This window comes from Ochotona princeps, chromosome 3 (assembly GCF_030435755.1).
Source record: "Ochotona princeps isolate mOchPri1 chromosome 3, mOchPri1.hap1, whole genome shotgun sequence".
Lineage (NCBI taxonomy): Eukaryota > Metazoa > Chordata > Mammalia > Lagomorpha > Ochotonidae > Ochotona > Ochotona princeps.
The window spans coordinates 25,893,388-25,908,233 of record NC_080834.1 but is presented as its reverse complement, the minus strand read 5'-3'; the positions used below and the strand labels follow the sequence as shown (position 1 = coordinate 25,908,233).

Below are 14,846 nucleotides of genomic sequence, written 5' to 3'. Positions count from 1 at the left end.
GGGGCGCCCACTTCCCACGGAGGAGCCCTAGGCGGGTCATGTCTAATCCAGCATTGGAGGAAGGAGCAGCCAATCTGTGAGGGCAGAATGAAGGCTGGGCTGCGGAGTGACTCACGGCCAGGGTGGGGCAGGGCCGGACTGGGAATGGGGCATTTCTCTCTGACAACAGTGCAGTTCCTGGAGAAACATCAGGAAGGCACGGCGTCCTTGGAGGTGGCGTGCTGTGCTGAGCTGCCCAGGGTGAGGCCCCGCGCCCGCGTCCTCTTCATTGTGCTTGGGTGGCTCTAGTCCTCCGACTGGGAGGCTCAGAGGACTGGGTAACTTCAGCTGACTTTCCCAAGGCTGGTTCTGGAATCCACGGCAAGCTATTTGTTTGGACAGTCCAGCCAGTCCTGCTCGTTAGTGTTGGTTCATTAGAAAAGTGACGTCTCCGAGCTGGAAGGGGGCTGTGTTCTGCTCAGGACACAGTTGCAGTCTCCTTTGGCACAGTGTGGACTGGAACTGGACGCGCCAGGCCGGGCCAGACTGCAACACCTTGTGGTGCTCTGCAGGACCAGGGTAGATGTGGGACGGACTAGGCGAGGTCTCAACCTCAACTGATCCATATATGAGCCGTATGTGGGTATGGACGAGCCTTGGCTGGGTTGAAACATCCAACAGCAAGAACCAGAATGGGTTGAAGGCCAGTCAGGAAAAGCCACTGTTCCTGCTAGGACAGGAGGTGAACTGAGTAGGGCTGGCTCATGGACCCCCTGGTATGCGCAAAATCTGGCACTGGGAGGGGTTCTGATGGAGGAGCCTGGGCAACTCCTCTGGCAGGACACAGACCCGGCAGGTTAGCGCAAGAAGCATGGAAGGAAACAGCCCAGAATAGGCCATGGAAAGTTTCCCACTGGCATACATTTGGCATGGGTTGGGGGAAGACCAAGCTGAATCAGTTCACGTCATCCACTGGCAAATCCAAACGCCAGAATAGAGTATGGGTCGAACCAGGTTCGGTCGTGACAAAAGCTGTACGCAACACAGAATGCCAAGGTGAGGTTGCCTGTACCGGACGTGACCGCAGCACCCAACCAGCACGCGTAAGAATCAGGAAGGGAGCGGGCAGAGCCGGCAGGGGGAATACGGAGGGTTCCCTTGCTGAACAGCTACTCCCACTGGAGAGCGTGGGCTGGGATGGGGACAGACCACACTGGGCAGGGCTACTACACCTGTGCGCCTCATGTGGACTAGATCAGGGAAAAACCAGGCTGGGCTGATTATTCCTACTGGTGCAATCTAAAATTAGAGTGGGTGAGGGTTGTTGGGGCTTAGCCACAGCATCAGCTGGCAGAAGCTGGCACTGGGGGCTAGTTCTGTCAAGTTAAACCTCAGAACCATTTGGAGAGTGCATAATTTGGGAGTGGGAGTGGTCTGGGAGGGAAATAGTGGGCTCCTCCCTCCTAGGGAGGGCATGAAAACTAGGACAGGGGCTGGCGTGGCTAGACAGAGACACCCAACAACATCCGGGAAGGCTGGATAGTCGAGCTGGTTAGATGGAACAAGGTTTTAATACCCATTGACATGTATGAGAGCCGAATGGGATGTGGGACAGACTGGACTAGTCTGCTACACATACTGGCAAACCAGGGCAGGGGGCGGGCCTGGTGGGGGTTATTGTGGGTCGCTCCGACTAGGCTGCAGCTCCCACTGGTTTATGCAAGGGCCGAGTATGTGCTGGGCAGAACCAGGCTGGACTGCAACACCCATTGGTTCCAGTGGAAGACAGGACTGAAAACAGAACCGATCCAGCAATTGCAACCACCAGCTGATCGGGGTGATGGACTGTGCCGGGCCCTGTGCTTGCTAGAACATACAAGAATCAGGTCTGGGAACACCTCAGACAAAGTTTCTTTGGGATCTCCCCTCAATCGAGCTTCTGGACTCAGAACCCTAACCATCAAAAGACAGAGGACAGAACAAGTCAATCAGCTAACGGGGTCCCTCGTCCAGCGAGTGCAGCTCCGACACAGGTGCTTGCTCTTATGAGGATTTATTGAAGGACAAACTAATTACATAACATAACAAAACAAGAAATCCAAGTATAATACAGAAGGGCAGTAACTACAGCATATTTACAGGCTTCCTCTTCTACTACTACTACTCTACCACTACTCCTCTTTGTTCTTCTTTGTTCTCTCTCAAACTTAGGTTAAAACCCTATCAACAGCCAATTGCAACAGGGCTGCTTGGCCATGCACACACACACCAATCACAACTCTGATCACGCACACACACACACCAATCACAACTCTGATCACGCGCACACCATGCAGACTGCATGAGACCTTGAACCAATCCTCTACAACTTCCTAAAACTTGTTTACTGCCTTTGTGCCGTGAGAAGACAATAACAAGCGCCATCTTGGGGCATAGTCCCGCTCTCCACAATCAGCCACCTCAGCTATATGTTGGCAGTGAAAATACTGGGCAAACAGAGACTCTATGATGGACTATGTCAATCAGTGGATTCTCCAACGACCTCATCGTGCTTGGAGTGGTGAGACTGGCAGCAATTCAGAACTGTTGAACTATCAAAACTACTTGAGCAAGACCCTCGGCGCATGCCCCACATCCGGGATGGGGTGGGTTTGAGATTGGATGGGGCTTCTCCTTTAAAATCCCCTTTTACATTAGATATATTAAGGAAACAATACGGAACTAATTGTCTTAAACCTTTTTACCCTAATTATGTCAAGACTGTCAAAAATAATAAAAAAAAAATAGATAAATAAAAGAAGAAAAAAAGGAAGAAAAGTGACGTCTCCCGGTCTGACGTGAGGGTGACCACTAAGCTGAAGCCTGCGGTTGAACCCAGCTCTTGGCTTCTTTCCGGGTTTTTCTCCTCCACCCTCACCTAAGGACGATGGATCCATCCTGGGGCTGTTCCCTGCCCAGTGTGGGCACCACTCAGGCCATGAATACATCCTGCAGGCCACAAGCCAGGAACAGGGAACCTTGGGGTCAGAGAGCCCCGCTCCGCGGAGCAGCACGCGCCTCGGGAACGCTGCCCTCTGCCTGCGCCAGAGCTCCACAGAGCGGGCCAGAGCATGAAGTCGGCTGGGAGTCCACAGGACCGGGTGCTGGCACCTTCACATCATCTGGCAGGAAATCCAGGAACCTTATGCCTGAGGAAGGTGAGGGGTGAGAGCCACACGGGGGCAGTGGTCACCCCGAGCTCACCAGCAAGGACAAACACTCAGGGTCTTTTCTTTTTTTTAAAGATTTATTTATTTTTTACAAAGTCAGATATACAGAGATGAGGAGAGACAGAGAGGAAGATCTTCCGTCTGATGATTCACTCCCCAAGTGAATGCAACAGCCGGTGCTGTGCTGATCTGGAGCCAGGAGCCAGGAACTTCCTCCAGGTCTCCCAGGCGGGTGGGCAGATGGGCTTATAGGTGGGAGGCAGGCAGGCAGGCAGATGGGGGCTTGGACAGGTGGACAGGCAGGGGTGGGCAGATGGGTGGGCAGGCAGGCAGTGAGGCAAGAAGGGGGGGTCTTCCTTGCTTGGATTCACAAAGCAGCAGCAGTGACATCGCCATCAGAAGTGAATAAAGTATGAAAAAGCTTGGGCCCGGCGGCGTGGCCTAGCGGCTAAAGTCCTCGCCTTGAAAGCCCCGGGATCCCATATGGGCGCCGGTTCTAATCCCGGCAGCTCCACTTCCCATCCAGCTCCCTGCCTGTGGCCTGGGAAGGCAGTCGAGGATGGCCCAAAGCTTTGGGACCCTGCACCCGCGTGGGAGACCTGGAAGAGGTTCCTGGCACCCTGCTTTGGATCGGCGCGCACCGGCCATTGCGGCTCACTTGGGGAGTGAATCATCGGACGGAAGATCTTCCTCTCTGTCTCTCCTACTCTCTGTATATCTGACTTTGCTATAAAATAAATAAATCATTAAAAAAAAAAGTATGAAAAAGCTTGTATTCTGACACAAAATTCATCAGTGAAGATAAAAAGATAATTATACATTTATTTACTTACTTATGGGAAAGGCAGATATACAGAGAGAAAGAGACAGAGGAAGATCTGTCCGCTGGTTCATTTCCAAAGTGGCTGCAAAGGCCGGAGCTGAGCTGAGCCGAAGCCAGGAGCCAGGAGCTCTTCTAGGTCTCCCACACGGGTGCAGGGTCCCAAGGCTTTGGGCCGTCCTCGACTGCTTTCCCAGGCCCCAGGCAGGGAGCTGGATGGGAAGTGGAGCTGCCGGGATTAGAACCGGCGCCCATACGGGATCCTAGCACGCAGCCATTGAGTCGCCACTCTGAGCCTTTACAGATACATTTCTGAAAATGTTGACTCCTTTTCATTTATTTGGAGGAAGGAACAGGGAGAACTTCCTGTAGTATAACCCTGACACGCAGACCTACGGGGACGGCAGAGAAGGAGCATGCGTCGGCCACCACTCCACATGCAAATGTTAAGTCAGCGGCGCTGTCGCTCGCCACGGCCCTCAGCGTCCAGGCTCGTGGCCAGCACAGGGATGCCAGTCCCCCTTTGCCATCTCCTCAGGCTCTCAGCAGGCTGCAGGCTTGTCTGCCCTGCCCAGTCCCGCCCAGAACTAATGCTCCCCTGCACAGCTGGGCACTCCTTGGCCTGCTCAAGGGACCCAGACAGCCCTGCCCAGGCTCTGCCCCCTGCAGCGGCCAGCCACATTCTCCGAGTCAGAGTGTCTCGGAGGGCGAACTTGGGCCCAGGAAGCAGAGGCCGGAGACGGCGGGGAAGTGGCCTCTTCGGGCCCGGGGCCAAGGCCAAGAAGTGTGATCACTAGAGGTGGGCTCCAGCTGAAGACCAAGGCCAGGCCATCACAGAGCACACACGGAGCCCAGAGCCACCAGTGCCCATGCTAGTCCCACCTGGGAGCTGAAGACAGGCTGCTCCACTGTCCCCAGCACGTGCCGAAACTGTCCGAGTCCTGGGTGACTCCATTCCTGGGCCAGTCTACACAGTTCCAGGTGTGCAGGGGAACGCTCCGAGACCCTCCCCCGGAGGGCGGCCGGGCACAGCCTCCCTGTGTCTGCCAGGGAGAGCCAGGCCTCACGGCCACTGACTCACGTCAATCCTGCCCAGGTCACTGATGACTTCTGTCCTCGACTCACAGGCCCCGTGCCTCCCAGCTTAAGGAGGCAGTCACATCACACCGAAGGGCACCCGGAAGCAGGGGCAGCCTCCCCAGGAACCAGACAGGCTCCAGGGTGAAGTAGGGAAGGCACACGGGCCTGTGTGTCCACGCAGGGGTGAAGGCAGCGAGCTCCCGCTGTGTGCAGTGCCCATTCAGAAGGACCCCGGCAGGTCTGGTGCCCAAGTGTAGACAGTGATGGTCTCCTACCAGGCAAGGGGCACACGGAAGGCATCCCTATAGCCCTAACTGCATACACCCTCCCCAGGGCTCTGGTGCCCGAGTTTGCCCAGCACCTTACAACCACGCCGCACAGCAAGGGGGGGCAACTGGACAGAAGGCACACACACTGTCCTAAGTCAAAGTGTATTAAACCATTTTATTGGAAACTGGTTACAAAATAAGGCACTCCAAACAGCACGGTCTGTTGAGGTTACACTTCTGCGGCTGCCCGCAGTGCCAGCTCACAGATGAAGCATGGTGGGGTGGCGTGTGAGAGGACTAGCTACACTGTGTGGCAAGGGAGGCTCCCCTCGGAGCTCAGCGTCATGCGGCTGAGGGGACTTTGTAAGCTACCAGCAGTGTCGTCTGGGCCCCTGTGACGCAGGCACCACGGCGCCGCTCCAAGACACCTGGCAATGTTCCCTCACGCTTGGAAGAACTGTGCTCAAACGCCCAAGAAGTCAGGGAAGACAGACTAAAGAATTCAGCTCTGGAAAAATTAATTCAAAGTTGCGTTCCTTGTGTGAGAACCTGATATAGAAATGCCCACTCGTGTGCCGCCACGCCCAGCAGGGCTCGAGGCCGGGCACCCGGTGGGGGAGCTCAGGGGCGCCTGCCCTCCCAGGGCACGACCCCAGCTCCCCCTCACTCAGCCATGCATCAGCCATGGCCTCCTGGCAGGACGCGAGCTGGGCGCAGTGTGGCCCGGTTGGGAGTGGCCCGACAGGGCAGGACGAGCCCGGAGGGCTGCCTGGGACAGTAACACCCTCCCCAGACAGGGCAGACGGGGAGAGTGAGGCGGTGTGTGCCCCTACGCCAGCCCGGCATGGGGGGCTGAGGGCAGGCTGGGGCATCACCACATGGCTGTGGGCACAGATTCGCTGTTCTACTGACAATCTCAACCACAAACATTTTCCAACTAGCTATCTGACCTTTTTACATGAAAACCTTTGGGGTGAAATTTTTTAGGTGAGAAGAAAAAGTTCAAGAATCAACACACACACACTTTCTCTCTCTCCCAAGGCCATGTGAAGGAGTGCTTACAGCTCCCAGCTCAGCCGAGCTCAGCAGGGGACTCCTCACTGGATCGAACACAGACAGCAGGGCGGCCCTGACGGGGCACGCACGGCCGAGAAGGGGCTGCTGAAGGCCCCCGCGCAGCCCCCCAGCGGGAGAGGAACACACCCACTTCCCGGACGGAAAGGTGGGCGCCCAGCGGGCAGAGGTCTCGGTGAAAGGAAGAGAAGCAAAGAGCAGAGGGCAGGATTGTCGTTTGAGTGCAGCTCCTGCCCGGGCCACCCTGGGGGACAGGAGACAGGACAAGGCAGCTGAGCCTGCTGGCCGGGGCCGAGGGGCACTCAGACACAGCGTCCCGGGCAGGCTGGCATCAAAGTGTTTTAGTTGTTTTCAAATCTGGCGTACGGATTCTCTTCTTTAAACAAACCTGAAAATAAAACGAACCTGAATTACAAATAGACTCATGAAACCAAAGAAGGCTCAAGAAGGTGACAACTACCTTAACCAGAGGAGTCCACGAGGCTGCACGAACAGCACGTGTTGCAAGCAGGCTCCAAGGCCCGGCCTCCTGCCCGGGAAGCACAGGCTTCGAGCGGAAGAGCCAAACGCCCTGGGATTCGAGAGACCAAGCCCACTGACCTGGCTGAGGCTTGCAAACACAAATGAAGACACAGAACTCAAGCATTTCCTGGCAAAGTGACTAGCTACTGTCACAGAGAAAACCACACCTGCACAGGATGGAGGGCCCTGGCGAAGGCCACCTACCTTCAGGCCGAGGGCCACAGGACAACAGGGAGCTCACGTGCTGTGACGTAACACACAGACAGGGAGTTCACGTGCTGTGACATAACACACAGACAGGGAGCTCACACGTGCTATGATGTAACACACAGACAGGGAGCTCACATGTACTGTGATGTAACACACAGACAGGGAGCTCACGTGCTGTGATGTAACACACAACAGGGAGCTCACACATGCTATGATGTAACACACAGACAGGGAGCTCACGCGTGCTGTGATGCAACACACAGTCAGGGAGCTCACGTGCTGTGACGTAACACACAGACAGGGAGCTCATGTGCTGTGATATAACACACAGTGAGCTCACACGTGCTGTGACGTAACACAGACAGGGAGCTCACACGTGCTGTGATGTAACCAGCACTAACGGGGAAGGTGTGTGTGCTGTGACGCAACCAGCACTGGCTCATGCTGTGGTGTAACTTGAGCACAGCACCACTGCACCGTCACACAAGCTCTGGCGCTCGCCAAGGACCAGGCAGCGCACAGCTCCCAGGCTCGTCTTCCATCGCGTGGAGGCTCTGCACCAGCCTCACCGGCGGCTCCCCCAGGCGTGGCGGTGCAGCAGGGGAGCTCAGAGCAGCAGAGGTGACAGAGCAGGAGCACACGGGAGGGACTGTGCCTGGGGACTCCTTTCTCATTTGTCAAGGCAGGCGCAGTCAGAACTGGGCAGACACCGCGGCCCAACACAAGTGGGGCTTACGGGGAAACAGGGAGACTGTTCTGGAACAGTCAAAGGCTGTTGCTCTGTGGGCTGCACCTACATTGTTTCTGCCTCCCCAGCAGGAATTCTTCCACATACCCGGGACTTCCCAATGTGGCTCTGCCACAGACAGCACACAATGCCAGATGTAGCAGCGCGACGCAAAGGTTGAATTCACTGCGACAGGTGGAACAGGGGACGCACCCATCCCTACAGCATGCCGGCTCCGTGAGAGCCTCGCCCACACTGTGAGGTCGGACACAGAGCAAAAGTTCAATTCTGCTTTTCTTTCTTTCTGCCAGAGCTGAGAGCCTCCATCCACTGGGTCACTCCCTGAACGCCTGCGTGGCCAAGGCTGAGCCAGGCACTGGGAAGCCAAACCAGGTCTTCCACGTGGGCGGCATGGAGCCAAGCACTGACGTCATAGCCTGCAGCCCCCCAGGACACACGCCAGCCGGAAGCCAGAACCTGGGACGCAGCTGCGACTTGGATCCAGGCACTGACACTGGCCCTAGGGCTGGTGGTGCAGGGGCTGAGCTGCCAGCTGCAACGCCAGCATGCAGAGCAGGTGCCAGTCCTGGCTGCATCCCTCTGGAGCCACACTCCTGCGAGTGCACCCAGGCAGGCAGCAGAAGGCTCCGGCCACACCGAGCGGGCCTGATGGCTCTCCTGGCTCCGACCTTGGCCTGGCTCCTGACCTTGGCCTGGCTCCTGACCTTGGCCTGGCTCCTGACCTTGGCCTGCTGCAGCCATTTGGGGAAGATGTGTGTGCTTTTCAAATGAATACATAAACAATTTGCAAAATGGTAAGCAATTATGAACACACTGTGTCTGCCTGCACGCGGGCCTCTGCGGGGCCTTTCACGCACATCCCTGACAGTGAGGTACCACGGGTCAGGAGGAAGGAACCCGCAGTATGTTACTGTCAGGACAGCACAGGTACACGGGGCTGAGGGCCAAGCCAGAGCTGGAGCCCAGGGACTCAGCAGCACAGTGGATCATTCCGGAAGTCTGATATACACAGAGGACAAATACATGTCCAACAAAATAAGCTTCCTCAAGGATTCTGGTAGAGACAACATCCCAAGACATTCCGGAAGTCCTGGACGGCCCTGCCTGAGTACAGGTGCCCGCCGCCTTTCTCACAAGAGACAATCCTCCCCACCGCCCCCGCTGAGGAAGAAGTCCCCCAACCCCCAGAAAGAAGCCCCCCATCCCAGCTGTCCACACTCAGCATCTACAGGACCAGGACGGCACGGTGGCAGCTGCCAACCCAGCAGGAAGACACACAGTCCTCACCATATTTTTTCCTGATTTCATCATGTCTTGACTTCATCTCCGCTCTCCTAAAAAGCAAAAGGAAACACCATGTGGCAAACCACGAGGCACAGGGGGCTGTCAGCAGCCGGGGCACAGACTCTGCTTCTGGGCAAACCACGAGGCACAGGGGGCTGTCAGCAGCCGGGGCACAGACTCTGCTTCTGGGGGCTTCCCTACTGCCCAGCATGAGCCCAAGGGGAACCAGCAGGGCGGTCCAACGGCATCTTCTCACCAATGAACCAAGTCAACTGACACTCTGATATTTTAAAAAATGTTCATCTCAGAGCCAGCAGAGTGCTGTGATCCTCCTGCCAGCACCAGCATCCCCTGTGGGAGCTGGCCTAGTTCCAGCTGCTCTACTTCCCAGCCAACTCCCTGCCTGTTGGCTGGAAGGGAGGCCCAAGTCCTGGGACCCTGCAAGGATGTGGGAGAGCGAGAAGCTCCTGGCTCCCATCTTTCGACCAATCCAGCTCTGACTTCTGCAGCCATTTGGTGAGTGAACCAGCACGTAGAAGATATTTCTGTCTCTCCTTCTCTCTCAGTAACCAGGACTTTCCGAGTAAAATTAACCAAACTTTAAAAAATATTCAAAGTATGAGCAACAGAGAGAGATGTTTGTATCTGCTATCCCTCACTTCCCTGAGACTCCCAGATACTTCCAGATACTCCCACCAGCAGGATCCCTCACTGTCCGGATACTCCCAGATACTCCCACCAGCAGGATCCCTCACTGTCCGGATACTCCCAGATACTCCCACCAGCAGGATCCCTCACTGTCCGGATACTCCCAGATACTCCCAGATACTCCCACCAGCCAGCACTGGCACAGGAAGCAGTCAGGACCGTGACTCTCCACTCCCCCAGGAGGCTGGACGGCACGTACAGCAGCAGGATGCGAGCTGGCACCGGGTCAGATGTGGGCACCGGGTCTGATGTGGGCACCGGGTCTGATGTGGGCACTGGCTCTGGTGTGGGCGCCAGAGCAGCAGCACACACTTGCCCGCTGCGCTGTTAACTCTGAAAAGCTTTCCTGTTTAGGAAAGCTCACTGATCCCTAAGCCAGCGCAGGCGAGGAGGAAGCTGGGCAGGCCAGCCAGCTGACTCCAACAGCACCTCATGCCACCTTGCTCGGTGGCGGTGACGACAGGACTCTGCCCAGCCTCCCGGATGAACAGCCGTCGGCAGCCTGACTATCCAGGAGCGGCACACACCACGAGCAGAGGGCTGGCCAGCGGGGCCGTGCGTGACCAGGCCGGGGCACGCGCACAGACACGTGGGGCTGTCATGGTCCCCCTCTCTGCACAGAAGGAATCCTGGCAACACCAAGCAGTGCCTTTGCTTTCAGGGACAGGAACCTCGACGACCCCGCAGGCCCAGCTCCCCAGGACGGCGCCTCACCTCTCCTCCTGGCGGATCCGCCTCTCCTCCCGCTCCCTCATGGCCCTCTCGTCGCTCTTGTCCGGCTTCCGACTCCTCTTCCTCCGGCAGCAGCAGCAGCAGCAGACGGCAACACCCAGCAGGATGGTGCCCCCCAAAACAGACAGGGTGATGATCAGCGCCTCAAAGTTCACTGCAACCCAAACACACACCCCGCGTGAGGGGCCGTCACGGCCAGGGTCACTACAACCCACACACACACACCCCCCGCGTGAGGGCCGTCACAGCCAGGGTCACTACAACCCAAACACACACACCCCGCGTGAGGGCCGTCACGGCCAGGGTCACTACAACCCACACACACACATCCCGCGTGAGGGCCGTCACGGCCAGGGTCACTACAACCCACACACACACCCCCCGCGTGAGGGCCGTCACGGCCAGGGTCACTACAACCCACACACACACACACACACACCCCGCGTGAGGGCCGTCACGGCCAGGGTCACTACAACCCCCCACACACACCCCGCGTGAGGGCCGTCATGGCCAGGGTCACTACAACCCACACACACACACCCCCCACGTGAGGGCCGTCACGGCCAGGGTCACTACAACCCACACACACACACACACACCCCACGTGAGGGCCGTCACGGCCAGAGCGCACGGCCTCAGACACGGCGCCAGCAGGGTCCCACCCCAGGGCCTGCTGACCCCTGTAGCGCAGTATGAGCAGGGCCCAGGACCAAGACATCGCCACCTGAACTCAGGGTAACTCAGAAATGGGGGTTTAGTCTGACGTAGCTTTGTCCACTCTTTAAGTCAATGTCAAGCACATGACATTACCGCCAAGGGAGATCTCCAAGGGAAACACGCTCCCACTGACTGAGCCCGTGGGGCAGAGGCTGGAGAGGCCGCTCGGGCAGGACCTCCACACACACTCTCATCAGCTCTGGGGGGAGAGCCCACCAAGCCATCACCTCCCTGCAAGACAGACACAAACTGAAAACAAGTTCAACTGCACATCAAGAGCCAGAAATGGAAGCCAGCTAAGGTTATTCTACTCAATCCAGACCACAGCCAATTCACACCCAAAGGCTGTCTTTGTAAACAAGCTTTTCAACACCATTATAAGACAGTGCCAAGAGCAAACTCCCCTGGGCAGTGGTGCCCAGACAATGCCACTTGCCTTGCCGCCTGAAGCACTGACTCCTGGCGGGGCAGGCGAGCAGGTGGCCGCCCCAAGGGCCTACAGTGTGCGCATGCGACATCCCCGCTGTGAGCGCCTCCCAGGCAGACCGCACTGCTAGCTAATGATCCTGACTTCACCCAGCTGCACCTGCCCAAACACCTTCAGAGCTCAAATCCTGCTTTTTCCTCCTCAGATGTATTCAGAAAACGTAAATTGCCACAAATGGCAACAGCATAAACAGGAAGGAGCCCTCCATTCGGGATGGGTCATTGTGCTGAGATCTCTGCAGATGTCATCAAGAGCCAACGGGCTTTGTGTGGCAGCGGCTCTAGCGCAGCCAGCCACGCCAACACACAACGCTTGCTGCGACCCAACACGGGGTGGCCGATCCCGGACGCTGGGGTCCCACAGCCCTCAGGGGTAATGACACCTGGCCTGAAGAGCACCCCACAAAGCTGCACACAGTCCATGGGTGGTACACAGCATCTCCCTCCTGGGATATGATCACGTGGGACACTGCGTCTCCACCCTGGGCTATGACCACGTGGGACACGGCATCTCCCTCCTGGGCTATGACCACGTGGGACACGGCGTCTCCACCCTGGGCTATGACCACGTGGGACACGGCGTCTCCACCCTGGGCTATGACCACGTGGGACACGGCGTCTCCACCCTGGGCTATGACCACGTGGGACACGGCGTCTCCACCCTGGGCTATGACCACGTGGGACACGGCGTCTCCACCCTGGGCTATGACCACGTGGGACACGGCGTCTCCCTCCTGGACTTCGACCATGTGGAACACAGCGTCTCCTTCCGGGGACTCTGTGGGACACTCTTGACCTGAAGGCTGCCAACCTCAGCTGTCCAGGGCTGGACTCCTGTGTCTGGCCATCCTGTAACCTGGGTGGTGACATCACTTACAGGAGTCACAGGCCAAGGTGCTCAGCACCCTCAGTAAGAGAGAAACACAAACACCCAGGCTCCCCACAACGTCCACTCAGGACGACTGCCCCAGGGAACGCGAGCCCACCTGGCGTGAAGACTCGCCGGGGACTGTCACTGGTACAGCTCACCCCAGGACTGCATGGAACCATCGGGGGAGCAGACAGCACGTTTCAGGTGACCGGGTCAGCACAGTGGTCCCCACGGGCCCTGATGGAGCCTTCCAGAGCACTGTGCGTGGGGATAACCTGTATCTGCATGAAAAGTTGCTAGTTGCTTGCAGAATTTTCAAAAAGAAAAAACAAAACAAACAAAACAACTTACCCCAGCAAACACCCCAGCGTGCAGAACTCAGTTTACACAGAGAAGCGGGTGGCAGGATTTTTGTAACTGGGTAGTCCAGACAAGCCTTGTTTGTGTTGCACCACAGACACTGAAAGAAATCAACAGAAAATCAGGCCTGAGAATGGCCAGGGCCTGACCAAACGCACTGCCTTCTGGGCCTCCCAAATGCCTCCATGTTCATCCTCAATGCCCTCTAGTCAATGCCCAGCAGTGGCCCGGTCAACTCACAAGGTCAAACCCAACAAGGGCCCCTGCTTCTGTGCTGCCGAGCCCCCAGTTACACAGCCACTGCCTCCACCAGGGGCAGCCGCCCTCAGCTCCTGCGCCCTCGCCTCACACGGCTTCCACGCAGCACCTCCACCTCTCGCACACCGGGCACACTGCCTGCAGGAGGGCCTGGTCCTCAGCAGGCACCCACTGAGCTGCTGAATGGCAGTTGCCATTTGTCAATGGGCACCAGGCATCTTGCCTCAGGCCTGCCCCGGTGCCAAGCAGCTACTGCACGAAAGGCTCAGGGCACCGCTCGCCAATGCACCTGCTCCAGCCCGCCATGAGCTGGGCAGCCGCACACAGCGTATCACCATGGCTGCGCTGCTGCAGCAGGGCACAAGGGCCCACAGGCATGGTGGGCAATCAGAGCAGCCCTACTGCCAGGGCCGGGCCCCCAGAGGCAGCACTCCAGACAGGAACGGTTCTCCACTCCCGGGCCTGCACCAGCCTCCTGCAGCCTCCTGAGATGCTTCAGCCAGTGGGCTGCTGCTGCGGGACCAGGAGCCTCCCAGACTGCAGGGTGGGACACCCCCTCTCCCGTCCTAGGGTGCCCTGCCAGCAATTTCAGGCCCAGCAGCAAAAGTTGCCTAGGCACCAGCTCAGCGAGAACTCCTCCACTATCTTTACTTCCCAGGCACCTGCTACGGAACTAAGCCACACCTCAGAAATGTCTGCACGAGACACCCCCAAATCCCACACGGCCCGCCCAGCAGCGCCACGAGCATGCCCCGGACCCCCAGGCAGGCCTCTGCAGACGGCGCCCAGCAGCGCCACGAGCACGCCCCGGACCCCCAGGCAGGCCTCTGCAGACGGCGCCCAGCAGCGTCATGAGCACGCCCCGGACCCCCAGGCAGGCCTCTGCAGACGGTGCTCTGCTGGGCACGGGACTCACAGAGACATTCCTCAGGCATTCTTCACAGGTTCTGTTTGTGTTCTGGGAACAAGCTGTGGAGAGAAGACAAAGAAATCACTGAGAACCACGCTGCACAAATATTAGCTCCCACGCAGGGAGGGGCCCAGCACGGGATGCTGGCGCCACCAATCTCTCACCTGGAACCACCAAGCTGCTCCTGGTGACAAGTTACCTTCAAGGCACAAGGACAAAGTTCACTATCCTGCATGAGCAAACCCACAGCACACCAGGGCACTTCCTGGAAGGGAGACGTTCCAGACACAGACGGCACGCATGTCCCTCAGAGGCTGACCTGGTCCTCACCCACTGGCGACCAAACAGCCTCCAGGCGAGGCCGCGGCAACACCCGTGTTCTCAGACCCCGACCTCGTGGGCCCCGGCAGGCCTTCCCCAGCCAGGGCTGTGCTCCGGCACCCAGGGACACGCCGTTCCCACATACACAGCACTGCTGCCCGACAGAGGGGTCAGACCGGCCCTCAGACAGTCAGAGGGCAAGGACTGCGGTACACCTGAAGGACACGTGAAGGACACCGATGTGGCAGCAGGCAGCTGGGATCCAGGTGCTCCGACCCGGCGTCCCTG

The 14,846-nt window shown here is 57.9% G+C and overlaps 1 protein-coding gene across 1 annotated transcript in view; it reads right to left on the bottom strand.

Moving 5' to 3' along the window:
- Nucleotides 1-6,754: 6,754 nt before the first annotated feature.
- PTTG1IP (PTTG1 interacting protein) overlaps nucleotides 6,755-14,846 on the bottom strand; it is a 118,978-nt gene continuing 110,886 nt past the window's right edge. Inside the window, exons 3-7 of the mRNA XM_058661227.1 lie at nucleotides 14,244-14,297; nucleotides 13,061-13,169; nucleotides 10,618-10,789; nucleotides 9,199-9,245; nucleotides 6,755-6,819 (exon numbers count right to left, since the gene is read on the bottom strand). Of these exons, the coding sequence (XP_058517210.1) occupies nucleotides 6,773-6,819; nucleotides 9,199-9,245; nucleotides 10,618-10,789; nucleotides 13,061-13,169; nucleotides 14,244-14,297 (429 nt within the window). The 3' untranslated portion in view covers nucleotides 6,755-6,772. The remainder of the gene's footprint in view (nucleotides 6,820-9,198; nucleotides 9,246-10,617; nucleotides 10,790-13,060; nucleotides 13,170-14,243; nucleotides 14,298-14,846) is intronic.